The sequence below is a fragment of the Gadus morhua genome, chromosome 11 (genome assembly GCF_902167405.1).
Source record: "Gadus morhua chromosome 11, gadMor3.0, whole genome shotgun sequence".
In the NCBI taxonomy this organism is placed as follows: domain Eukaryota; kingdom Metazoa; phylum Chordata; class Actinopteri; order Gadiformes; family Gadidae; genus Gadus; species Gadus morhua.
The window spans coordinates 14,087,669-14,115,038 of record NC_044058.1 but is presented as its reverse complement, the minus strand read 5'-3'; the positions used below and the strand labels follow the sequence as shown (position 1 = coordinate 14,115,038).

The window sequence follows — 27,370 nt, the reverse complement described above, 5'->3', positions numbered from 1 at the left end:
CCCCCCCGCGGAGACCCGCCTCACACCGAGGGAGCTGTCATAGGGAGCTGTCATGTGGGAAGAGAAATGGTATTATATATATATATATATTAATATATATATATATATATATATATATATATATATATATATATATGTATATATATATATATATATATATATATATATATATATATATGTGTGTGTATGTGTATACTTGTCATTCAAGTATGCATGTGTTTATGTATTTAAATGTACCATAGTGTGAAGTTTTCCATATATAGTGTAAAAATATAATTTTCTATACATCGATTTTCTTTTTATAGAAACGAAAAAAAAAAAAAAAAAGAAACTACAAAAAATGTATTGTATTTGTAGATATATAGATATGAGGATATGTATTGTCGATACATAGTTGACATGGCACAATGACTTCATACAATAATGTATTTAGATAAACACTCGCATGATATGTGTGCAAATATATTGTATGCATATGCAGTACACCGCATGAGTATCAGATTTAAATGTATGAATTCCCTGGTGTGTCGTCTTGTTTCTGTTTTCATATATCTGGGACCCCTGGGTCTCTTTGATATTTGATTGATCCCTTTTGTGCCGAATAACTCTGCGTTCTGAATCTGTTAGTATATGAGTCATATCATCTCTCACACTTTATCTATCTCTGTTGTTTTGTTGGTTGAATAAGCTGGATTCCAATCCCGGGTCCTCTCACGCACGCTGGGCCCCTGACCATCTCGTCCTTGAGACGTTTATTTTATTAGCAGCTCTGGTGTTCTCTTGCTGCTATTTGTTTGTATCATAAGGGAGTATTTCAGAGCCAGGTTGTAACAATTACTTCCACCAACGCCCAATTATTCAATTTTTGTTTTGTTTTCTGTGTTTTGTGTATTTTTTTCTCAGTTTTGGTTTGATTGGCGTGGATCTTCTTTTTTTTCTCCTTTTTCCAAGGTACTGTGAGTCATGAAAACACGTGTTTTTTAAACCGGCGCTGTGTATGCAGTTACACCGCTGATTTATGGTTTGAAGAGCAAATATTGTTGTGCGATCCTTGGAGAGTTTCAGGCAGCCATCTCAGTGTTCCCATGTGCCCTGGGCTCGACACAAGTATTCAGCTTTGTTTGGGAGGCCTGTTTCAGAGCTGGAAAGCTCTCCCTGGCCTTGTGTTTCTTCCTCTTCCCCTGCCGTACCCACAGCAGATGCTTCTGATAGGCCACGCTCTCTGTTTGAGATGTGTAAGCAGGGGCTTGATTGAGTATAAACCTGCTCCCTAATTTGGGTAACAACAATAACCTGTATTTACATTCATGAGTGGAGATAAAATAGAGTTTCCCCAGAAAAGGATTCAAGCACATGGCCTGCTGCTAAATATTGTGTTAAAGCTTACGGAAAAAAGGGAAATGTTCTCTTCCCTGTTGTTTTTTTTGTAGCTGATGTGTGAGAGACAACATAAAGGCCTCACTCTTTTTTTCCACTCTGGCCGGGTTGGTTGTTCTGGCCGGGCTAGAGCAATGTGGTCAAGGACTTTTCTCTTTGTGTCTCTTGCGGTAGCTGTAGCAACTAACTATCTTGGGGCAACCGGTTGACCTCTGGCAGGGTGCGCGTGTGCGCGTGTGCGCGTGTGCGCGTGTGCGCGTGTGTGTGTGTGCGTGTGTGTGTGTGTGTGTGTGTGTGTGTGCGAGCACATTCTTGTCTCCAGTTGTATATGTGAAAGAGCCATGGGGAGCAGTGAAGTGTTGGTGACATGTGTGTGAGTGTTTGTGTGTGTGAGTCAGTGGCTGCTACTACAGGACTGAGGACTCTGCGGCGCAGTCATAACCGTGGGGCCACACAGACTAACATGTCACCCTGCTTACCGCCCTTGGAGCCAATAGAGCACAGGCTCAGCATTCATTCTTGTATTTTATGTCTCATTAGATAGTTTGTATTTATTGATCCAGTCGAAATGCTGGGGTTTCAGATATTTTTTAGCAAATCCTTTTTTGGTACGCAAATCTCGTTTTATGTTTTATGTGTGCGCATGGTCTGTGTTGTGTAATAACAATACTATTATAGTGTTGAGACATTATTAATACTAATATTTCATTACTAGCATGCATTTTGTGTGTGTGCTTAGTGAGAAGCCACAAGATAGTATTTGCTGTGGGGGAAATGATGGTGGAGGTGGAGATGGTGGTGGTGGAGGAGGTGGTGGTGGAGGTAGAGATGGTGCAGGAGGTGGAGGTGAAGGAGCTGATGGAGGTGATGGTAGAGATGGTGCAGGAGGTGGAGATGATGATGGTGGTGGTGATGGTGGAGGAGGAGATGGTGGTGGTCTCTGCTGTGGGGACCCCTCCACGCCCAGAGTAGCCCTAGTGGGAGCCTCCTGACAGCCCACTTGTCAGTGTTTACCTATAAGTACAAACACTGAGAGAAGTGTTTAGTCCTCCGGGAGGCCCGCTGATTGAGCAAGAACGTGGGAGCTGTTTTCATAAGTCTCAGCAGCAGTGGCAGCATTCTCCCCAATAGCCCCCCACACACACACACGCACACACCCACGATCTATCCCCCGGCCCCGGTTTCCTCCCCCTAACCTGTCAACCATGCCCCCTTAAAAACAACCCCCCCATCGCTCTCTCCCCTCCTGTCCAAGTGAACCATGCAGTCATCCCCTCTCAGTCCATTGCCTCCCTCATGAAGTGATCCTGTGTCTCTTTTCAAGTCAGCATCCCTTGTGTCTTTCTTGCCACCACCACGGTTTGCCTCAATCACTGACTCAACTCTAATTCAACCTGTTGATTTGAGTCTCTCGCTCTCTTTGACCCTCCTTAGCTCCTCCATCCCTCCACCTGTCCCTACCATATATCATCCCCTCCCGCAGTCTCTCCCCGCCCTGAGACACCTCTCCCTCCTGCCTTTCCTCTCTCTCTCTCTCTCTCTCTCTCTCTCTCTCTCTCTCTCTCTCTCTCTCTCTCTCTCTCTCTCTCTCTCTCTCTCTCTCTCTCTCTCTCTCTCTCTCTCTCTCTCTCTCTCTCTCTCTCTCTCTCTCTCTCTCTCTCTCTCTCTCTCTCTCTCTCTGGCTCCAGTGTTTGGGTCTCTCTGATGAGCGAAGACAAACTGAGCAGAGAAAATAAACCCACTTCCGCAGGCGGTTTACAGTGCAGAGGCCCTGGAATTAAACATTATACTCTACAACGGGTTGTGTGGACGGCTGGCCAAACAGCTCCCCCTGTGTGTTTGTCCATGTAGTTTGGGTGGGTGGTTGGGTGGGTGTGTGTGTATATGGATGGCTGGGTGGGTGCGAGAGTGTGTGTGTGTGTGTGTGTGTGTGTGTGTGTGTGTGTGTGTGTGTGTGTGTGTGTGTGTGTGTGTGTGTGTGTGTGTGTGTGTGTGTGTGTGTGTGTGTGTGTGTATTTGGAAGGGGGGATGTGTGTGTGTGTGTGTGTGTGTTAGGCCCTATATGTGGCAACTCGTGCACGGAGCACCTTGAGCCTGCGCCACATCTGGTCCTCAAGGCCTCACCTTGATGGGAGGTAGAGGGGGGAGGAGGTGGGGGAGGGGAGCCATGGGAGGGCCATAGAGAGAGGAGATTGTGAGCGTCTATACGAAAGAATAGTTATTTTTGGCGACAAATAGTTAAGTCTAGTCGGGAACTATACAAGTGAACACTGGCAACACAAAAAGTCCTCCTGCAGTCCAGTGTAGTTGGACCTACGGTTGCACAAACTATTTTAAGAAGGCATTGCGTTTTCTCTCCCAAACGGCCAGCGAACCACAGTAAAACAAAACACGGCGAATGAATTCCCGGCGAGTAGTATGTAAACTTTATTTAGTCTTTCTGCTGAGGCCCGGAGGATGGAGGCATGTGGGCTGACAGCAGTGTGTCTGGCAGGGTTACAGGAGCACTGGAGTGTCCAACGATGCAGTATGAAACCACGCTACAGTACACAGTGGTCAGAGCTTCCCACACACACCAGCGGCTGGCTCCCGTTTCCACACATGACACTAAGGAGCCTAATCCCAGCGACTGGACCAGAACTGTAAGCTAAACAGTCCTAACCACACACATAGTCACACGCACGTGTACACGCGCACACACACATACACACGTGTATATATATATATATATGTATATATATATATGTATATATAAATGCATGTACATGCACATATGCCAAACCACGCATACAGCACATGCTAAGAGTACCACAAAATACTTGGAAAGCCCTTGTCTATACACACAGAACACACACACACACACACACATACACACACACACACACACACACACACACACACACACCTACACAGACACACACACACACACCTACACAGACACACACACACCTACACACAGAAAACACATCCGAACACAAACAACGTTTTGTGTTATGACTCCTGCTCAGTGACGATTAGTCCCCAAATGGCGGTTGACACTGGGACATCTCTCAATGCCCCCTGGTTGGGACCAAGGCTTTGGGGCTTGTGTTACACAAACACAGACACACACACACTTACGCATATAGTATTTACCTTACTTTATGGTCCCATTGCAACGGTTCAATTCAGACGTGATGGGAGTGGAGTGTTGTTGCTAGTTACAAACTGTGTTGTTTTTAGAGTTGCAGTTGTGTGCAAGCTCTTGTTTATACGGACATTACTGCAATTTTGCATTTAGATGGATCTGACAGGCTAAGAATTCTTTAAAATTATGTTGAATTAAATAATGATAATAACAAATGACTGCAGTCAACAGTTTTGATATGTTTACTTAATCATTTTTTCACTGAACACATTAAGTGAATTTCAAGGGTAGAGATCTTTCCGTCCTTCGAAAAATCATAGACTTCTAATTTTTTTTATTTCCATGGGGTCTAAATTTGATGATTCAAGTGTTCTGGAATCTTTCAGGAATTAATTTATTATGGTTGACGCCCGTTACTGTTAATGAGAATCACTGGCAGTTGATCCTCAAAACATTTCAACTTAAGTTGTTACAAGCAGACACAGGCCCACACACACATGGACAGACACAAACTCGCACCCACACAGGCATGTACGCCCTGCAAACACACACACACACACACACACGCACACGCACACGCACACACACACACACACACACACACACACACACACACACACACACACACACACACACACACGCCACCAGTTGTATGAGGACCTATTTTCATCATCTGGTTTCTCTTTAGTTGTTGTAATCAGTCCAGCAGCTATTGTGTGTGTGTGTGTGTGTGTGTGTGTGTGTGTGTGGTGAGGGGGGGGGGTATGTTAATTGAGATGGTAGATAACCTCCTCCCCGACCACAGGCAGCCCTGATAACGAGCATGGTCATTACCTCCATGCGACAATGAAACCTCAGGAATGCAGGGATATCCCAATGAGGGCAATGCGCAGAGTATCACAAGCAACAGTTTGTCCTCTTCCAGGCTTACCTCAGCGGACAACCCGAGTGACGTGATAGAAAAATATCGGAATAAAAGTTTTTTCTTTTCAAATAAATAAATAACGGCAATTAAAAGCTGTGGTGTTGGATGAGAAAATGACAGTGAGGAACGCCTATTTTGTATAGTTTTATTTTTTTCTTGCGCCTTATTCAAAAAAAAAAATCGGTCCAAAATGTTGTCATCCCCATCCCATTGCCAAACCCCAGTAATGAGTTGAGCGCTCGCAGACGGCAGCCGCGGCCGCCGCATCCGCATGCTCTCGTCTCCTCCTCATCCTCACCCCCCACAACCCCTCGACCACTCATCCTTCCTCTACCCTTCCCTCCCTCCCTCCCTCCCTCCCTCCCTCCCTCCCTCCCTCCCTCTCTCCTTACCTCCCTCCCTCCCTCCCTCCCTCCCTCCCTCCCTCTACCCGGGCGGTGGCTAGAAACTGTGTGTGTCCCCGCCATGTGTGAGTGAAAGCAGGCCATGTGGGGTGCTGGTGGGACAGCTTAGGGTTAAACACCACCCTACTTTCCCCACTTCACACTCCCCCCTCCTTAGCCTCCCCCACTCCTTAGGTCTGCTCACCAGACTCTGATGTCATACACCATACATGAAGAACCCGGCGCTGGGTTGATGTTTGGTTGGACACACAGGCCACAGATGATGCGGCGGCGTGTTTACTGATACACGTCATGTGTACGCACACACTCTCCTTAGACACAGATGCACATCCACACACTGAGCACGGGGGTGTGCAGGAATAGAGCCACTGCTCTATTGTCGATGCTGACTGTGGGTTCACAGGCCTGACAATATCTATAACCCTAACATCTTTAATTAAGGGTTGTAGGCGAGATGTCTGGAATTAGTTGAAAATGTCCAAAAAACTTGTTGACTTTGTTGAAATGATGAAAAACATGCTGCACGGCAGCATGGAACACTTATAGACAAAGGAAAAGACAGTTATTTTATTTTTCTGTTGCGGTATTATGACACGGTGGCAAATTGCGTGCTTCGAACGATGGGATCCAAACGAGCCATGTCGCCAGTTGCTGTTTCGCAACTTTAATTTTGGCTTTGTGTTCAGCGGTCTCGATTCGACACAACGCAAAGATAATGTCTTTGTTGACATGTTGATGAAAACGTAAACTCTGCTGTTCCTCGTCTCCCAGCCCTACTCTATCTGATGAACGTGCTCGGTCTGTGTTTACTCCAAAGAGAGGGCTCGCAGTCATTCTCCCCCCCCCTCCCCCCTCCCGTTCCGCTGTGTTTTTCCGCACCACAGGGCGACTCAGTGCCAGCCGGGGACGACGGGCCCTTCTCGGACACGGTGACGCTGGAGCAGAAGACCAGCAGCATCGGGGGCACCAGCGGGAAGGTCAGCCTCTGGATGCAGTGGATGCTGCCCAAGGTCACGGTTAAGCTGTACGCCCCAGATTCCGCCGCCAAAAACACAGGTAGCCACCACGCCGACTTTGAGGTCTTGTGTTGGGTTGTTTACTACTGATGACGATGATGATTATGAGGATGGACTAAAGATGTATTATCACTTGATATTTATTATTATTCATTACATAGATTTTTATGTTCATATATAATATCGTGATTCTGAAAAAAGACAATGTGCTCAAGCGATATGCCGTAGTAACTTTGGAAAATATTAATGTTATAATCAGCCTTGTAATATGAATCATAGCTAGCTGATTACTTATTATGTTAGTTGGTCCTTCGTAAAAGCCGTGCTCCTTGTACGCATCACTCATTTACTCCTCAAGCGGGGCTGACTGATACCATGGTCCATTTCAACACCTTCAGAGATCCACTCTTTCCCTCAATAGACCAAATGAAAGTCAGCTGGAGTGTGAGGAAAGAACAGGGAGAAGGGAGGGCGGGGACGAGGGAGAAAAAGACAAATAAATAAGCGTGTGACGTACCCCAAGTGAGCTGCCTCTCCTCCCCTCAAGATTTACTGGGGCGATGAAAAGCTCGATTTACCTTTAATTGGTGACTGTAATATTTAGCATCTGCCCACCAGATTGGCCAGCTTAAGGGCTTTATTAGGTGGAAATGGAACCTTTTGAGGGAGGACCTCACAGCGATGGCTTGACTTAAGAAACATCCTAAATAGGCATTAGGTGGATTTGGGCTGTAATACGGGCCATCTGAGTGTCCAAGGTGAAATACACCGCCGGAATCCAGCGCATGCAAGGCATTAAGCCTCATGGCGGGAAAACAAACCCACACGCCGTGAATCTAAAGAATGGTGTGCGCGCAATATGAAAACGTGTAATATCGCAAACACCTCCCCGGAGATAAGCAATCAGACGATAGGGCTGCAGCAAATCTACCGTGATGTCATGTGTTTTCCCACTGGCAGGCGAACCAGAAGCCCCTCACTCTCCCCCGCTGTTCAGCGTTGGAAGGTTACGGCCTAAACGGAGTGTTTGTATAGGGTTGGGAGAGGGAAGTCAATTCGACGCTCCCTGGACAGCATAAAGCAACAAGCCATAGACATTCTCCCTCTCCTCCGATAAAGCAGTTCAGACGAGGGGACTAAGGATTTCCAGCTCTCCTCCAGGGCTTGGTTTACCGAGCTCATGAATCAACATCAACACCACACTTGGAAATGCTCCGTTCCTGTTGGACTCTGGGAGTGGTGCTTTCTCCACCGTATCCACAATAAAGCCAGGGGACCCCGTCTGTTTAGATATTAATTTGCTATTAGGAGCCGCACTGTTTCTCCCCGTCACCGCACGGCAACGGCACAACACCAAACTGTGGCGGTTCCGCACGCTCTGCGCCCGCTGTTTTCCCAACGTAGCGGGATCAGATGGTAGCTCTCTGTTCCCTCTCAGTGGAAACAATGAGGGTAACAGGGGAAGATCGTAGGTTTGCCTCAACGCAGAGTTAATTAGTCTCGCTGTGAGGCCGGCTTAGTCACGTTCCCAAGCTCGGGCGCGGTGCTTTGTTTTGGACCCAAGGTGCACCAAGGCACGCATATGCAAATAATACACCCAATCGAACACGGACAGACACACAAGCACACTGGCACACGCTCATCAGGAGGGGCTTCAGAGCTCCGGGGCCAGACTGATATCTTCCTGTTAAACAGGAAGCTGTTTCAAACGGTCGTCCCTATTTAAACTAAGTGTTTGAGTACGGTCCTCCAAGCTCTTGGAAACAAGAAGTTCTGCTGAAGCTGTTGGACAACAAAACACTTGGTGGTGGTAGAGCGTTTCGTGTGTGTGTGTGTCTCAACATTGTTCTTTTTAGTGTGTCTTTTGCATAACTACGTCGTTTTTGTTTGTTTAGATGTGGTCTCATGTCTACGGGCAGACCTGTGGCTGATTAGACCGTGTGTAGAGATCCTGCTTCATCCAGCCTAACGCTGACCGACCTTTATCATGAGCACATGGGGATTTGGAGTGAAGGAACTGACCACAGCCCAGGAATTAGCAGAACTGGCCCGTGTTAGATACAGTGAAGACCTCACCCTTTTAATAAGAACACGCCCACGCACACATACACGCACGCACACAAGCATGCACGCGCGCCGCAAGCACGCACACACGCACAGACACACACACACACACACACACACACACAAACACTTTACAACAAAGGAACTTGACTATTGTGGCTGTATAAATAATAAATTGTACAAACTTTACTTTAATCTTCCAATACGTGTTGTTTTTAAAGGAGCAGGAATAAGGGGACCTATTTGGTCATTCCCTAATGTGTTCCGTTTCTTTGTGCGTTCATTAGAGATTTGTGTCATTGCTGAAATGGAAGACCTGAGTGCCTCAGTGGACGTCCAAGATGTCTACACAAAGATCAAGTGTAAAGTGGTCAGCTTCAACATGGACCACTACAGGTGCAGGTAGAGTCAACTCAAGACACACCCATGCACCCACCTTTGTTGCTTTCTTTCCATCACAAGGTCCCATCTAAGGCTGCACATGCACATACACACACTCGCACATGCGCACACACGCACACATCCACCTCAATATATACAGAATAACTGCCAATGTACAGAGACCATGGCAACAAGCCCACATGCCCATGAACCCCATATAACCCCCATAGGTGCTGATGTGATAATCAGTGGGGTGCTCTGGTGGGCCAAATGAATAAATACACAAAAAATAAATAAAGAACCCCACATGTCAGATCAGGTCAGCTTCGAGTGTCGAGGGGAAAAAAAAACCTATAGCAGACCTCCCTGGAGCCCTAAAACGACTTACCCCGTCTGTGCATTCAGTGTATGTGCTGCGTTCGCCCGTGCCAGCACACTGTCAAGGCTGGAGTTTCAGGGAGCACTCCATCACCGCAGCCAGGGTAGAGTAGTCAGAGCTGCCCAGGGACAGTGGGGGACGTCCAGGCTCTGAGCCCAGCATAATCTGTATCATCCTGGCCCACAGGAGGCCAGAGCTCTAGTCCCAATGCATCAGCCATGAAGAGATAATTGTGGCGGCATTTCATCGCCCAAGCACAGGTTGTGTGTGTGTGTGTGTGTGTGTGTGTGGCGGGTCGGATTAAATCAGGTCTAACAGGAGGGATGAGGCGTCTCATCCGGCCTCCGAGGCCTCGTGTCTCAATGCCGTAACATGGAGGTGGAAAGTAAGAGAGACAGGGAGGGAGAAAGAGAGGGGGGGAGTTCGACATTGGAGGTAAGTGCTGTAGATAATCAAATCCCTGATTTCATTTAAAACATTTAAAAGCCAGCAGGAAGAAGTTGGACGAGGGGAGCGACAGGACGTAAACGCTGCACCCCAGGGAAGGAAGGATAGCAGTCATCGTTAAACAATGCAGGAGGGCAGGAATAGTGATGGGGGAGGCGTGTGTAATGAGAGAGAGATGGAGAGGGAGAGAGTGCAGATGACGGCAGGACTCCGATAATAACCTCTATCTGTGGAAACGTAGGTAGAGGTTTTCAAAAGTTTGGTGGAATGCCATCACGTCCAATTGCTTGTTTAGACACACACACACACACACACTCACACACAAAGACACACACACGTACACACAGAACGTGGCTCTATCAGCGACCCCGGAGGACGGCTGGTGACAGTTCACCCTCATTGGCTCCTAGGAGCCGCTCACACATAATTGAAGCCGATGTGTTCCAGCTGCTTCACAAATGGCTCGGAGCGAGAGATGGATGTATAGGAGCGGGGAGAGACATGGTAGGAGAGGACGGAGATAGATAAAGGGAGACAGAGCGGGAGGGAGAGGGGAGATAGAGACGCTGCTGTGGGGGGTCCGCATCGATGAGTCATTTAGAACTCCACTACCACGGTTGAGAGAGGAGATTACAAACACATTGTGGCAATTGTGTGTGTGAGTGTGTGTGTGTGCGCGCACACAACCAAGCAAATACACACAGGCACACGTGTGCGCGCACACCTTGAAATGCAATGGTATACAAATATACTGCCAAACACACACAGTAATACAGTCAACAGATAAGAACACATGCACTCACATCACACACACATATGGACATGCATGTGTGTGTATGTGTGAGGATGTGTGTGTTCAATGTGTGTGTGGGGGGGGGGGGGGGGGGGGGGGTCTGATTGCTGAAAGGAGTTTTTGAAAATAATTGGAGCAGATCGTTAAATCATTTCCCTTATGTGAAAATCGGTGCCATAAATGTGTTGTGCATGTTTTGGCCTTCTTACACAACTCTAATAACCCTAACCCTAATAACACCTGTGCGTGCGTGCGTGCGTGTGTGCGTGCGTGCGTGCGTGCGTGCGTGCGTGCGTGCGTGCGTGCGTGCGTGCGTGCGTGCGTGCGTGCGTGTCTGTATGCCGGGTTGAGTTGGACTGGGTTGGTGAAGTGTGTGTTTATGCGGGCATAGAGATCTACAAAACAATTTCGCATGCACACCGTACGCACAGTTTACATCACACACACAGAGTACACAGTAATCAACAAATATTCATTCTCTTAAGGTTGTGTTTCTCTGTGATGCATGGTGTGTCCTGTTAAGGTTGTGTTCTCTGTGATGACGTGTGCTCTGCTCCACTGATTTTGATTCCGTTCCATTTTATGTAATTTATCGGTTGATTGAATTTCTCATTCACAGGTGACTGCCCCATGGATTCTTAAAATAACATCCTGAACGGGATGATACACTGTTTCACTGACAATATGTGTTTGGATAAATGGACTCAGCAATAGATCACTTGCTTTAATCTAAATTTCTAAATATAATTTTTTTCTTGATACGAGTTCAAAAAGATAATACCACAAGCACCCTGTATTCATTTTATCCTGTTTTTGTTGACCTTTTTGAAACCAGCAGTAGCGCTTGTAAAGCCTACCATTTCCAGCACATCCCTTCGGGCCTTAAGCACTTGCTGCAGTGGTTTCGTTAGCGTTAATGTGTTCTAGCTAAGCATGTGTCTCTCTCCAGGCAAGGGCAGGACTGGCTCTCTGGCCAGTATGAAGGACTCATTCTGCAGTGCAAGGAGACAGCTGTGGTGAGGCCTCTGTCCCACATTAGTGTTACCAGCCCCTCTCCAACCCTCTGCCGCCCGGCCGCTGGTAGGCCTCCTGTCTGGAGGGGCTGGAGTGACGGGGGAGAGACAGCGATTGGTCTGATCCACAAACTTCTGAGGCTTTCAAACGAACCTGCAGCCAGTCCAGCCTGTGCATGACCCCGACATTAGAGCTAAATTCAATTCAGAACTCTCCCATGTCTCTCCAGCTGTGCCGATTGGCTGAGCGCTCCAAGCCAAAAAAGATTTTAAAATGGTGGTTGCGGTTTTTCTGTGGGCGGGAGTACGAGGGCTGTGTGATGTGGCTCTTCCAGTCGCTCGATGACAACATCACAATACGGCTTGTGTGGAAACGGTCTCATGCTGGATGACATCAGGGGCACAGGTGCAACGTAAACACCTGAAGCCAACGCTCAGATAGGGCCGGCTTTTGAATGTTGAACAATCTCCAAGCCTGATCCTGGCCCAGCAAGGCTCACCCAAACATTGGATACAACAGTGTTCCTATCAGAGCCCTGGCATGTTTGGATAGCATGAGACCATTTGCCCTCGATATGTCAGCCCAGTTCAACCTACATTGCTGTTTTTGGTTGTAATCAGTTCTCTTTTTCCCTAATTTGATTTGCTGGAATAATCTCCCAGCTCCAAGCTCATTTCTGCTCTCCTCTTCCCCAATCCCTTGTGTTCCCCCCCCCCCCCCCTCCCATCTCCTCTTGATCGGTCCCTATCTCCCATCTTATTTCCGTCCCTTATCTTCTTCTCCTTACTTCATCCACCCTGTTCCCCTTTGGCTCTATCCCCTTCTCCTCTCCCATCTGTGGTTTTCCTCCATCTCCTTGGTCCATCATGCTGGCCCTCTCCTCTCTGCTCCTCACCCACCAGTCCGGCAGAGGGTGTGCGGAGCGTGGGCGGCTGTGGAGGAGTGATCTTATCCTGCACTGACAAGCTGAACAGACGAACGGTGCTGGTTCGACCCGTCAGCAAGCAGGACTCTTTCAGCCACTTCTCTGGCTTTTTCCCCCCTGTAAGAACCAAGTTCTTCCTAGTCCCTCGCGCTCGCTCTCGCTCTCTCTCTCTCTACCGCTTGCTCTATCCAACTCTCTCTCTCTACCGCTCACCCTCTCTATCGCTCCCTCTCTCTCTCTCTCTACCGCTCTCTCCCCCTCTCATACTTTCTCTTCTCTCTCTCTCTCTCTCTCTCTCTCTCTCTCTCTCTCTCTCTCTCTCTCTCTCTCTCTCTCTCTCTCTCTCTCTCTCTCTCTCTCTCTCTCTCTCTCTCTCTCTCTCTGCCTCTCTCTCTCTCTCTCTGGTTTGGTTGACTCTGCTCAGCTTCCATCAACAGTGCCATCATTTGTTTTAAATTGTATTCATGGTTCCAGAGCAGCCCTCAGGTAGATTTCTCATGAGCGCAATGCTTTGATATGGTTCTTATGGAGCCATAAGAGTTCTTTTGAACTCTCCTATTGAAGCGTTGTGCTCCGAGGTGGTAGCTACACATTGTTGTTCAAGTAACCACTTCAGGTGGTTGTCGCAACATATTTTCCGAGTCCTAAGGGCGACTCAGTCTGAGAGCAGTGAAATTGAATCTGCCATCAGTGTTTCTGTTTCATGTATTTGCACTATGCCAGACTGTAGCCATTCAGGCTGCCTTCTTGATTTACATTGTTCCAGATCTACTTTGTTTCTACAAAGATATTAATATGGTATATATTTACTTTATCACTCCCTAAATTCTGACTCGCAGAGTTGACTTCACTTATACTTAATTTTGATCAATTGGATGCCTGTTTGGCTAAGGGCTAATAAATAAGCGGCACTGTTAATGGAAGTTCCAGCAAACGTTGTCCAGGGTAACAAACGGGACTGCTCCCTTCTGTGATATATTCCATTTAATCATGGTCCACTTGGAGTTTATTTTCTTTGCTTATTGCCTTGTTTCAATAAATTCTATGCTGTAATTAAGTTTGCAAATCATTCATTAGGCCGGAGATTTTGCCTTTGTGGTGAGCAAGAAGCATTGCCACTAATTCAGAGCACAGTGCTTTGCTGGCTGTAGTCGCAGGCTTGAAGTATGGCGTCTCATAGAGGAGGCTGACTCACAGCTTCAGTCTTTAACTTTAAAGCACAGCATCTAGGTAGATGTACTGTCATCGCGCTCCCCTTCCAGCAGTAGATTTAGCTTTGCTTGCTTTGCTAGATCAATGGACCACACTGATGAGGGCTGACTTCCTGGTGGGACATTAGTCTTGTTTGGACTGCAGGGGATCCACAGAGTACCTACTTTACTGCACGTGATAATTCCCTTGGAAAATCGCTTCCTATGTCTTTTAAAGACACAATGAATACATACTAGTGTGTAAAGTAGACAACTTAACTTGGTCTATCTTCATGAAACCGAGACTGAACAACCCTTTCTGTTTTGACTATTTTTGAATAGGCCTTCATCACAGAGGTGTAGTAAAGCGGGTGAACACATTCATATATCCCAACGTTAATTATGGGCCCTTGCATGCCTCCAGACCGATAATTAACTTCAGTGTGCTTCAGCTGCAGCTGTATTCGCCCCTATCATGTCCTCTGTGATGTAGACCTTTATCGACCAAAAAAGATAACCAGAATGCTATAATTTCATGAACAGTTGTGCATGATCTCCATATAAGATATTTCCCCCTCCAGTCCATAAGTATGTCCATCTCTGGAAGTCAGCTCCCTCAGTGAAATAGGACTCGGCACCCTTATCCCCCCTTCATATAATCCCACCTTGTTCTGTGCGACTGCTCCAGTCTGTGGGCCTCGGCAGCGCGTTACAGTGAGTTTTGTATCTCGTCACCGGCCAGACGGCAGCCCGGGTCCTGGAGGGGTCGCACCAGCAGCACGGCTTCCTCTCCATCACCTACACCCAGGCCGTCACCAAGAACGTCCGCCACAAGCTGACCACGCGGCCCGAGCGGCCCGAGCGCCCCCCGCGCGGCTGCAGCATGGCGGGGGGCCAGCGGGGGGCGGCAGACCCCCTGGCGGACGGATCGCCCCAGTACCTGCGGGAGATCCTGCTGACCGCCCAGCCCTTCGACGTGGTGCTCTCCTGTCCCTTAATGGCCGCCGTCATGGGCCTCTTCCAGGTAGGAGTCCTGTGGAGCAGTGGCCTTCGGATTGATGAGGACATTCATGAGGACCTGCGGACATAAGAAGTGTTAATTCAAATGTCAAATCCGACTTGTAATAAATAAAGAGTTGCTTTAAATGTTATATTCAAATGTATAATAATACACTTTTTATCCATTTACACACTTTTGAATGAACATGTTTACTCGACTTTTTTTTAGTTTTCTTTAACATTCACAAACCACCGACATGCTCTATGCAAATTGAAAGCCCAATCCTCCCTCCAGGCCACCGTACCGAGGCGTTACCGCGAGCGGGGCAAGTCGTCGGGCCAGCCAATGAGGAGCCACGCCCTGACCTCCCGCTGCCTGCCCCTCATCTACATCAACACCAGCACCATCCGAGTGTTCTGCCCCGGGACGCAGGACAAACACACCGCCACAGGTAGGGGGACAAGTCTGTCTACTACTAGGCACTAGGCTTCTCTACGAAACGCACTTGCGGTCCCTCCTGAGAGACCGGGGCCCGCCGCACAACATGTGGAAAACGGGTGCGTTTCCAGAGAGCATTACTCTATTGGGGCGCTTTGTCCTGGGCTGCGGCGGTGTCTCGATAAAAGCCCTTGTCACAGCCATCCAGACACAGCAAAGCCACCACATTAGCATGGAGAGACATTCCCTAAGAAGAATGGCTGCGGTAGCGCAGGAACCCACAGTGGATACGTACATGGCTGTGTTACAGTGCCACTATTGTTCGGAAAGTCATTGATCAATGCTTGTTGTGTCTGCTGGTTTTATTGCGCAACGGTAAGGTTATATGCTCTGTTGTGACTGGGTTTGTCACACAAACGTGCATGTCTCTACATTTACAACTATAAATACAACTTAAAACTGCCTTCGCTGTGTGTGTGTGTTTGTGTCTGTGTCTACGTTTTATATTTGTGTCTCCATGAGAACCGTTGGTGTGCAAAATCCACACTGCAAAGAGAACCACAAACTAAAACATGCATGCCCGTGTGTCTGTGTGTCTGCGGCGTGTGTGTGTGTGTGTGTGTGTGTGTGTGTGTGTGTGTGTGTGTGTGTGTGTGTGTGTGTGTGTGTGTGTGTGTGTGTGTGTGTGTGTGTGTGTGTGTGTGTGCGCGTGTGTGTGTTTGTGTGTGATCCGGTAGAGTCCCACCAGAGCAAAGAAGACACCCTGGTGCTGAAGCTGGGCTCCGTCAGCATGGCCCCCCAGGCAGATAACCCCCTCTCCCGCACCGTGCTGCGCAAAGACATCTACCAGTAAGTCCCCCTTACCATCCTCAATGCCCCCTGGGGAGCGCCTTGTGCTAGACCCCCTTTTAAGGCTGTTTGGCCATAACGATGCTGTGGAGGGTTAGGGTTAGGGTTAACCCCCCCCCCCCCCCCCCCCGCCTCATAGTAGTAAAGCATCCCCTAACACTCACTCCCAGCTTTATCATAATAGCCAAATGCCAATACACACTTACAGCTCATTCATGACCTAGTATACACACGCATGCACGCTCTCCCCTTCTGCCTCTTGCTCAAACACTCACACACACACACACACACACACACATGCTTTCTCGCCTTCAGTTGTGCCGATTGACCTCATTTCATCACTCCATCAGAGCCACGATGAGATGAGCAGGTCCTTTGGATCAGGGTGTGTGGCCGAGTCTCCGTCTCGTCATTATGTGTGTGCGCCTGCATGTACACGCACACATCCCGTGTGACCGGGGCGACTCTGATGCCTGAGGGTGTGCAGTGTCCAACCCCCCCCCCCCCCCCCCCCCCCCCCCCTTCCTTTCTCACCCCCCAGCGATAAAAGAAAAGGCCTGAGTGACACCTAGGGGGTCCATCGGCCCCTCCAACTGTAACACAAGACTGTTGATACAAACCCCCCCTCCCCCCCTTGCCATGTGGATCAAAGCTGGGAGCCGCGGAGAGACCGGACTTCTGACGGAAATAGCTCAGCGCAAAACACATTTTCCCGCCATAGGCAGCCCAGAGCGTCTGGATTGTGTCATAGCTGCCTGAAAACCGCAGGCCCCACCATGTGTGTCCACATGCCTGAGTGAGTGTGTATGTGTGTGTTTGTGTGTGTGTGTGTGTGTGTGTGTGTGTGTGCTGTGTATAGAAGGGAGGTGGATGCGGGGGGGGTGCTGGGGGGGTTGCAGAGATGGAGCTGGCAAACATATGTAATGAGCGAGATAAAAGTGATGCCTAATGCCTTGTACAGCTGCTGGTGAGCGCTGAGCTGACAAAGGGAGCCCAGAGCGGAGGGAAAGAACGGGGGGGGGGGAAACTGTGGAAAGAAGAAAGAAAGGTGGACCAAAAAAAAACATCACCAACCCCCCTCAAACCACGACCCCCCCCCCCAATATTTTTTTAGAAACGCCCAAAGACGAGGTGAGGCCACTCCGGTCTTTATTGCTGCCTTCAGTTGGGTGAAGTGTCAGCGTGATAGAGATTGCATGCAGCACAGGGGCGTACAGGGGGTCCAGGGGGGTCCTTGGGGGGGGGGGGGCCCGTCTGACAGCTCCAAAGCCATCGGGGGGGGAGCGATGGAGAGAAGTGCTGCGCTCGGCGCAACACGGCCTAAATGTCTTCCAGAGAGCCCCGCTCTAACGCTTTGATGTATGAGGCAATGATGTTATTGATCAGTTACCATAGCTACTGTTTTCCATCCACATGGGTGATTTCTGTTCTTAGTTTCTCTTCATTTTTTTCATCTCATTGTTTTTCGTCCATCTGGACCGTGCGCTGTGTTGGAGTGTGTTGTTGTTTGTTTGGTCGAGTCGGGCTAGTGCCGCTCAAGGGAGATTTACTCGCCGCGTCGCCATGGAGACTGCAGCAGCATCTGTTTTGTTGACACGTGTCATGCAGGCCCGCTGAGCGATGACCTTGTGGGCATGGAAAATGATCATAGAAGTTCTTTGACCCTGAAAATAAGTTGGGCCCACTTTGCAATTTCCCCCCACATTGGCTCGTGCTGTTCTTCCTTTGGTACTGAGAGGAGCGGCAGCTCTGTGGCTCTGTTACCCGCATAGCTCCCATGCATTCATGCATGCATACATGCACCCACGCATACATATAAATGCACACATGCACGTAAATACATACATGCATTCATGTATGTATTTACGTGCAGTTTATACATATCTGCATATACGTAAATACATACCTACAAATGTGCAAAAAAACGTGCATTTATACATATCTGCATATACGTAAATACATACCTACAAATGTGCAAAAAAACGTTCCCATACTTTCATACATACATGCATTCATACACACACACACACACACACACACACACACACACACACACACACACACACACACACACACACACACACACACACACACACACACACTCTGCAGGCGTAGTTTTTTGCAGAGCTAATTTATCATCGTCTTATGCGCACACACATATGCACGCACACACTTCCAACCAGGAATGATCCCTTCCCACCTCCCCTGTTCACAGCCTCCGCGGCCCCCGGCTGCCCTGACTGATGCTCCTGTGTTTGGAGTCCTCTGTGCCGTGGCAGAGCACTTAGCGGCCCTCTGTGTTCATACCAGACACTGTTGGCTGAGCGCGCTCGCCCTGCACCGCGTAGGAAAACGTACATTGACAATCTGTAATCATGCAGGGGAGAAATATGCCTCCGCGCGCCGGTAGCCATGCGCTTTACAGCTGCATCCTTTAAGAGAGGCACCGCTAATTACATCCAACGTCATAATCGGACGAGTGATCTACGAGCACGCAGCCGTGATGTTAGTGTCTACCATAGATCAAATGATTACCTCAGGATTTAATGCCACCCTGGAAGAGTGCGGCGGGGAATTCAATTTACCCCCTCCCGACGCCGCGTTTAGACTAAACTGGGGTGGAGTGGCCGGCGTGTATACGCAGCGTAAACATCCTGACATGCTGGGCCTATCAGGGTGCCACTCTGTGTGAAACCCAATGTCTTTCCTGTGTGTTCCCGCAGCAGACGCACGCAGACGAACACACACACACACGCACGCAAACACACATACACACACGTCTCAGCTTCCCTTTCATGCTAAACATTTTGGGGGTCCTCTGTGTATTTATCATGCAGAGTGGATGGACCCCCCAGCCCCTCCTCCCGTAAGAAGCTCAAATAAACGTGTTGAGCTGTAAGGTCTGTGAGGTAAAGTGGATACCAAGCACTGCGCTTATTTGATCATGTGGTGTTGGACGTGTTGCTCCCTGAGAGGACCGGCACCCCTGTGGCTTCCACACACACACACACACACACACACACACACACACACACACACACACACACACACACACACACACACACACACACACACACACACACACACACACACACACACACACACACACACACACACACACACACACACACACACACACACACACACACACGTACCCCTTCCTCCTGTCTCCTCACCTCCTCCTCCAATCACGCGCCATATAAGGTCTCCGTCAATTGACACAGCTGAAATCATTTTCCGGACTTGGAAAAGCCGATACCCAGGGAAATGTCCAGCATGCCTTCAGCCTCTTGACTTTCTTGTGGTTTGAGTCAAACCTCACAGATCGCTCCTACCAACCCCTCTGTCTCTCTCTTGCTCTCTCTCTCTTTTTCACTCTCTTAGCTAATGCTTATTGTATTAGAGCTAAGGCTGAATGTCAGAGAGAGTTCATGCACCTAATGCTTTATGAATTTTTTTCTCCGCCAAGTCTCACTTATATCACGTTTTTATTATTTATTCATTTAGTTTAATTTTGTTTTGTTTTATTTGTTCATGGAACAATTTGCTCATAGTCTCAGGCATCTGGTCAAATGAAGCCCCTTCTATGTTAATAGTTTAAATTAACGTTGAGTGGTCCCTCTTAAGACCATCCACGCAAGACCTTTTAAAGACCTTTTAGGGGAAGAAGGGTTCCACATGTGTAGCAGTTTCAAATCCTCCAAGAACACTTTAAGCCACTTAAGAGAAGTATGACAGTTGAAAAGTGTGTGTGTCTGTGTGCGTGCGGATCTGAACCCAAACGTAGGTGTATATTAGTCTCTTTGTGGCTCACCTTCTCTTGTCTGCACATATTTCCCCATGTGCTCGGGTGTTTTCCTGTGGCTGTTTGTGTACAGATGCGTGTCATTTTCCACAGTCCTGCACCGAGATGGAACAGTCTTAGATTCCATCACGCCGTTACCTCATCGTCTCTCTCATTTGGGATCGGGGGAGCATCCCTTCGCCGCAAAACACAGCATTTCCCTTTTCTTTTTTCTTTTTTTGGTTGGGCTCGGTCTGGATTTTGATCTGCACGTGTCTCATGGTTTCCATGGAAATGAGCCGAGCAGTAGTCAGTTGCACAGCCATGAGTAAGGGATGACATCTGTGTCTCAGCATGACTCCGTCTTCTGCTCTTTCAATACTCCTTCCCACCTGCCCTACCTAAGGACACGCTTCCTATAACCGTCCCTTTAAAAATACATTTTCTCTCTTTATACGCGACGTCGTCGACGGTGACAGCTTCCCGCCATCGTGGGTGCCGTTTCCACACTGCTGTGCTGTGGCTAGCTACCCGACCAGCCAGCCAGCCAGCCAGTCAACCAACCCCTCTATTACCGTTGAAAGGCTGCCTGGCTTGGCCCGCACACATATCATCATAAGAGCCAGTGACGGGGATCCCCCCGTCGGCAGATAAACACAGCTCCGCCTGGCCGGGCCCGGCTCGTCACTAATCAGATGCTGGCACGCTGCAGCGTCCCATCGCATGCCACGCTGCGGGACCGCTGCGGGACCGCTGTGGGACCGCTGCGGGACCGCTGCGGGCTGGAGGAGCTGGAGGAGCTGGAGGAGCTGGGTAGGGAGGGAGCGCCGCTCCGAAGGCCGCACGGGCTTCCAAAAAAAGGTCAATGAAAGAGAGACGAAGAAAAAAAGAAGACTGTGTGAACATAAATCTCATTTTTGGACTGTTTGGGATTTTTGGAAATCGGTATGTGTGTGTGTGTTTGTGCTTGTCTGCGTGTGTGAATGCGTGGATGGGAAATGGATGTGCTCATTAGCCTCCATTACACACACTTTGACCTCGATTGTATAATTGTTTGCCTTCTCTAAAGTTCTGTAAATAGAGATGGTGAGAAATTGACGGAGTTTGCCATTCTGACCAATCATAATATCATAGTCTGCCAGGCAGCTCACTACTTTAACACCAGGACACACCCACTGGTTTGAAACCAACTGCAATTGGGCAAACCGCAGTAAATAGTTTGTCAACAAACATGGCACTTGGGGTGTCCTCCATCCTCTACTGTTAAATAGAACTGTCTGGTCGGCGGTGTTCCTTGCTCCTAGTTTCCATTATGCAGAGGCTGGCTGGGAGTGAAGGCCGGGCCGCGGGGAGACTGGAGGTGATGATGCTGCTCGAAGCTTCAGAGCACTCACGTCATCACCGGTCCCCTCGGTAACTGCACCACGGTCCCCGGCCAGCTCTACTGGTGCTGCTACTACGTCCACTCCGGTGGTAGGACTAGGTGGTCCTGCTGCTTCTCGTGTGGACTAATCTCTGCTCGCGCCGCGTAGGAAACGAACCACACCACGACCTGCAGGATATCAGCCCTCTCTCTCTCTCTCTCTCTCTCTCTGTCTTTGTCTCTGTCTCTGAAGCTCTGTCTCTCTTTCTCTCTCTCTCTCTCTCTCTCTCTCTCTCTCTCTCTCTCTCTCTCTCTCTCTCTCTCTCTCTATCTCACTCTCACATAGATATGGAGATATCCTCAACTCATGTATTATAAATATAATTTGAAGTGTAAGGGAACCCCCTGTTTCAACCCATATTCGAACAATAAGATTTATAGAAATGGGTTTTGGGCTGAGAGATCGAGAAAGAAGTGGCTTTAAGCTAGTATCGTTGTTGTGTATGAGCGTTATAATGAGCAATGTTGTACATGAAGTTTGCCACACACCATGGTGTTAACTTTGTGTCTGAGAAGCTTTACCCTCTCTATGACGTGTCCATCAACATCAACCGCTGCCCAGACAGAGATCCAAGCATCCACACAGACCCTTTGTCCCTTTGTTGTAACATTGAAGTGCCTTTCCTGAAGCACTTCAATGTCATCTCTGTTATGCATTCGAAAAGAACACAACTAGATTTGGGGTCGTCGTAACCATAATTTCTCAAAATACTGCAAACTTTCCTGTTGACTAATTCCTTCTCTGCATACCTTAGCAGCTTCCACACGTTTTCATGAACTTTTCTGTAGTTAAGACGTCCCAAATCGGCCTAAATTGAACTTTCAACATGTAATCAATTTGGTTGTTTCAGTCCAGTATCTCCATAATGGCGGTGCTTCCGGGTTACTGACAGAACTGAGCTCTAGGGGCAAACACTCTATTCACACATTCAGTTTCCGTCTTGTGTTGGTTCCCACATTGGCATAACAATGCCGGAAAGAATGGGCCAAGAGACAGTCCAGTAGATGGCGGTAATGAAACACAGGGATGCCAGCTGCCATTAAACTCGCGGACTGGCAGGCGAGCCCTAATTTCGGAATCTGCTCGCTCCACTTAAACGTTTCTTACGTCAGACAGACGTAAACCTTTAGGTGCCTCTCCCGGCAATGTGAACGCTTTCATTCACAACACGGCCCTACCGGCAGTCATCCGGAAATGTCCCCGGGTCTTGAGCGCGCAAATTGGTGGTGCAGATTTCCCGGAATTTTGACCCCTGCTCCCATAACCCTACGCAGGAAATGTTCGTGAACATTGAAGGGAAAGACTGCATGTGTGTAGGGGCTTTAGATAACTTTGTTGAAGATCATACAAGACATCATACCATGTCAAAAAAAACAAAACGATTTTGTGTTCACATCCCCTTTAAAATCCCCCTCTTCGTTTTGTTTTTCCTTGAACCGCTCTCTCTTTCTTTATTACAATCATTCGCCTCTGCATGTTTTCTTTCCCCCGTCCCCCTCATAATGAAGAAAGCAAACCGGTTTCCCAGCAAATGATTCATTAGAAGCTTCGCTGCACACTTGCCTCATCGCTCACTTTAGTCTGCTGCCAAGTGCCCCATTTCCCTGTTTGTTTACCTCGGCGAGGAGCAGCCGCCTCGCTCCGCTGCCACCGCCGCCTAGGGGAGCGGGGACGGGTGGCGGGACGACGATGGAGCTAGCCGGGCCACACACAGTGACACCCGGCACCTGCACTTATAATAAGGTGATTTAGGAGCTTCTTTTGAAGCGCTGCCGGCCGCCTAGAAGCTAAAACAGTAAACTGTTTTCGTAGGCAATGATGGCCGCCGGTTCCTCGTCTGCGTAACATCTGTCTGGCGGAGAGCGTCGCGGAGTGCTGGGTTAAGGAGCTGAGAGCTTCCCCCGACCGAGTCGCCACGCCTGAAGTATGCATCGCCCAGTCCAACCGTACCCATCAAACTCGTTTATAGGTGATAATTGTTGTGCACCGCAAATGGGTGCTTTTAACTATAGTCGAGGAAGAAATAGAGTTGTAAAACGTGTACACTGCTATTCTGTGTGCAGTAGCTGTGACTTTGCCAATGAGGGATTGTAGATCCAACTGGTTGTTTGTGTCGCTCTTTCCTGATTTTGTTGATATGATTTAGTCTGTTCAACTGAGGATTGCTTTCTATACTTTGGTTTTTTCGTCTGAAAAAAGGAATAGCAACCAAAAACGGTTCAGTTTACTGTCCAACACCCTTAATGATTTATCTTGTGCTTTAGTGAAAATATGCCAGCATGTCATTAAAACTTAACTGTGGGAGAAACCAACTTACTAAATCTCTCTAATTGCACTGCTCCTTCTTTGGCTAAATAGATGTTTTGATCTTTGAGTTGGTCTGCGTGCGGCACTGGCACAGCCTTTAAGAGCCATTTTTAATGACTCCAAATCTAAAAACAGAGCTTTTCTTCAAATAAAAAAAAAATCCCATCTGATTCCGCTGTGCAGTACATGATTGCCATAAATTCTGTGCAGTTACAGCATATTAAAGGCAAATGTTTCAATCACCATAATGTAACTCAGTAGTCCATCAGGGTACTTTAGTTTGGGGGGGGGGGGGGGGCAGGGAAAGGGGCTTTGCATGGCTCTTAAAGGGATATGGCACAGCGCCATGAGAAGTGAGCTGGACCTCAGCCAGCCGAGCCCCAGAAAGCAGATTCAAGGAGGAGTCAGGCTGAGGTAAACTCGGGTTAGTAATGCTAAAGGTTTCCTACAGCATTAAGATCGATGGCAGGCCTAGAGGCCATGGTCACCTTTACCGCAATGATTCCTTGGTCGTCGTGGTTATGCAAAGCTGTCCTAGGGCGATCGGGCCGTTCACGGACAACGCTAAATCAACCCTGTAGCGTTTGTTTCTTGATGTAACTCCCACTCATTGCAGTCTACAGGCCAAGTGGACCTCGGGTTGACACAAAGACAGGCGAGACAGAGCGAGAACATGCAAGAAGGGAGGGTCAACCAGAACAAACATTGTTTTTTTCAAACGCCAAAGTGATATTTTTCCTCACCCCAACCCTAAGGATTAATGCATGATCATAATTGTTTTAGAATTTCTGGAGGTGGACAAGCCTGAGAAAATATGTCTTTTTTTTTTTCATTAACATTTTCCAAAGGACCTATGTTGTGACCTGTGTGGGTGGAGCTGGACATTAAGAACGTGTAGTACGGGTTGTAGAGAGCTCCAGATCAGAGTTCATCTAGGGAAGTGCGGAGGAAATGTTAGAACGTCAGCCATAAATGTAGCCTTGGACCATCCCTCTCGACGTGGATGGAATTCAAGAATTTCATCCACACTTACCTTTATTTGACCCAAATATGGGTGCGATATTTGCCATATTTCTTTTTTTCTTTTGGAGAAACATGTATAACAGCTGGATTACTCTTGATCCCAAATGATTCAGCAGACATGTCTTGTAACATTAAAGGTTGAGATAGATCTTATTTTCACCCGTACAGCAATGCCACCACAAGTGGCGTGCAGTGAGCCGCCAGCTCTGAGTTGTGTTGAGTGGCGGTCCTGAACAGCAGATGAATGTTATCTTTGATCTGTTCAACAGAGAGCCGGACCACTGGGTAGAGCGAGAGCATTGGGTTCTTCTCTCCGAGGGTCTGTTTCTGACTACACTATTAACTGCAGGCCACACTACCAGACACCGTCATCCTTGACTGAATGCCTAAGAACAGATTCACAGTCCCAACCATACAGAAAAACTGTGATTTGGGTTTATCATTTACCTTGCTTCCCTGACAGACCAGGCATGTATGATGTTTCAATTGAAAATGTTGAGCCACAGAAACTATAAATCCATAAAAAAAAAAACATTAGCGTTATTGGATTTAGTATGACAATCATTGTAACCATCCTGCTTACACTGTCTTGTTACATTTGACCTGACTCACTTGACGAGTCACCATACGGCTATCTGGGAAATCATCTGAAACATCCCGTGCGCGCGTGTGTGTGTGTGTGTGTGTGTGTGTGTGTGTGTGTCTGTGTGTGTGTGTGTGTGTGTGTGCACGTACACATGAGTGTACCCATGAGCAAGGGAGCCTTGCAGCCCGTGCGCTGCATCTTGCGCTGTGTTGTGGTGTCTGCCGACTTCTGTGTATACAGCCTGCGGTTCATTCCATAAATATCTGTGGCCTCTCTGATGTTATTCTCAGGGCTACTCCTCTACGAGAAGCCACACCGCAACACTTGTATTCATCAGGCTGCACTTAGAGGTTTGCGAGGGGAAAAGGGGGATTTAGGATTTAAAGGGGAGGCCAGCCCCATTTAGGGACCTTTTTCTGCATGTGAGAAACGTTGAAAACGCGCGGGAGATGAGTCGGAGGCTAGTTAGGCTGTCACGGGACCACAGGGGGCAGCATACACTTCAGCGGCTGTTGTTCAGAGAATCGGTCTTTACGTACACCACCACCCAGACACTGGTCAACCCCGTTTGTAATCATGAGGACGGGCTGACTCCCTCACCCACTCATCAGTGCTCAACATATTCCGATGCACTTGTTTGTGTTCAACCCAGCGTGACAAACCGAGCTGTCGGACGGCCGTTCATGGTGTCCTCTCTCATTGGGTTGCTGACGTATCCCAGCCAACCTCAGGCCTCCGTCCCCCCACAAAGCCTCCAGCAGCGTGTGAGCGGCGGAGTGCCGTGCCGTGCCGTGGCGTGCCGCGGTGGCACCCAGGGGGGACAGACCTTCTACCACAGCTTCCCGGAACTTTGTCCTTGTGGCCGGGCATCCGGCTGTCTGTCAGGGCCCGGCCGGGCGCTGACAGAGGAGAGCGGGATCACCCCTCAGCTGTCCCGCCTCAAACAAAGACCCTGAACCCGGGAAGACCTCCTGAACTACAGGACCGGGCTGTGTGTTTGTGCATGTGTGTGTGTGTGTGTCATCCTGAGGCAGGATGTGGGGGTTATATGAATGGCTGCCCACTCTGCTGAAGCTTTCAATTCGCACATTCTAAAGGTGTCCCTAAACGTGTGTTGGTGTGTGTGTGTGTGTGTGTGTGTGTGTGTGTGTGTGTGTGTGTGTGTGTGTGTGTGTGTGTGTGTGTGTGTGTGTGTGTGTGTGTGTATTCATATTTTCATTCATAACTACAGATGTGGAATTCAATGTGTGTGTACAATTCAAGTGTTGGGTGTGTTTTGTATAACATATCAACAATGTGTCATCAGTAAAATGTATGTGTGTCTCTGACACCATCCTGGCCCGCTCCAGTGTCTTTGACCTCCATCTCCGTGACATGTTGACAGTCCAGCATCCTGCGTAGTGCTGTGTTTCAGACCGTCACTGGGCTGTCAGGGATTCTCTGACCGGCCAGTCATATTGCAGCATGGTGGGCCAGACGTTGGACACAACACTGTCCAGGGGAATGCTGATAGTTCTGGCCTTGGAGTTACTGACTGTACTGGGGCTGTACTGGGTTTGTTCGGTCAGGGTTCAAGTGGTAGATGACGTAAGCTACGGGTCAAGATGTGTCTATGATGGTTGTTGGTAGATGTTTGTATTCCAAGGACGGTTGTCTCCTTGGTAAATGCTGAACTTCTTCGCCAACAAACATTGAGGCGTTGGAGAAGCGGGGCTTGCCAATGCACTTTGTTTAAAATCTTCGATTTGCTTTTCTATAACTTATCTATGCCAACAAATAATTTAATTAGTTGCATGCTTTTCTAAGAACACGTATTTTATCTCAGTAACTGTGTGTGTGTGTGTGTGTGTGTGTGTGTGTGTGTGTGTGTGTGTGTGTGTGTGTGTGTGTGTGTGTGTGTGTGTGTGTGTGTGTGTG

General features: G+C 48.4%; 1 protein-coding gene across 7 annotated transcripts in view; it reads left to right on the top strand.

Annotated features, from left to right (window-relative positions):
- vps13b (vacuolar protein sorting 13 homolog B) overlaps nucleotides 1-27,370 on the top strand; it is a 331,160-nt gene that overhangs the window by 163,498 nt on the left and 140,292 nt on the right. For 3 of the 7 annotated variants that reach the window (XM_030370003.1, XM_030370002.1, XM_030370001.1), the window contains exons 26-31: nucleotides 6,718-6,889; nucleotides 9,201-9,315; nucleotides 12,830-12,971; nucleotides 14,785-15,066; nucleotides 15,337-15,493; nucleotides 16,218-16,329. In XM_030370003.1, the coding sequence (XP_030225863.1) occupies nucleotides 6,718-6,889; nucleotides 9,201-9,315; nucleotides 12,830-12,971; nucleotides 14,785-15,066; nucleotides 15,337-15,493; nucleotides 16,218-16,329 (980 nt within the window). Of the gene's footprint in view, nucleotides 1-6,717; nucleotides 6,890-9,200; nucleotides 9,316-11,862; nucleotides 11,930-12,829; nucleotides 12,972-14,784; nucleotides 15,067-15,336; nucleotides 15,494-16,217; nucleotides 16,330-27,370 lie in introns of those variants that run through there. The other 4 variants (XM_030370004.1, XM_030370005.1, XR_003978469.1 and 1 more) reach the window with 4 other exon arrangements.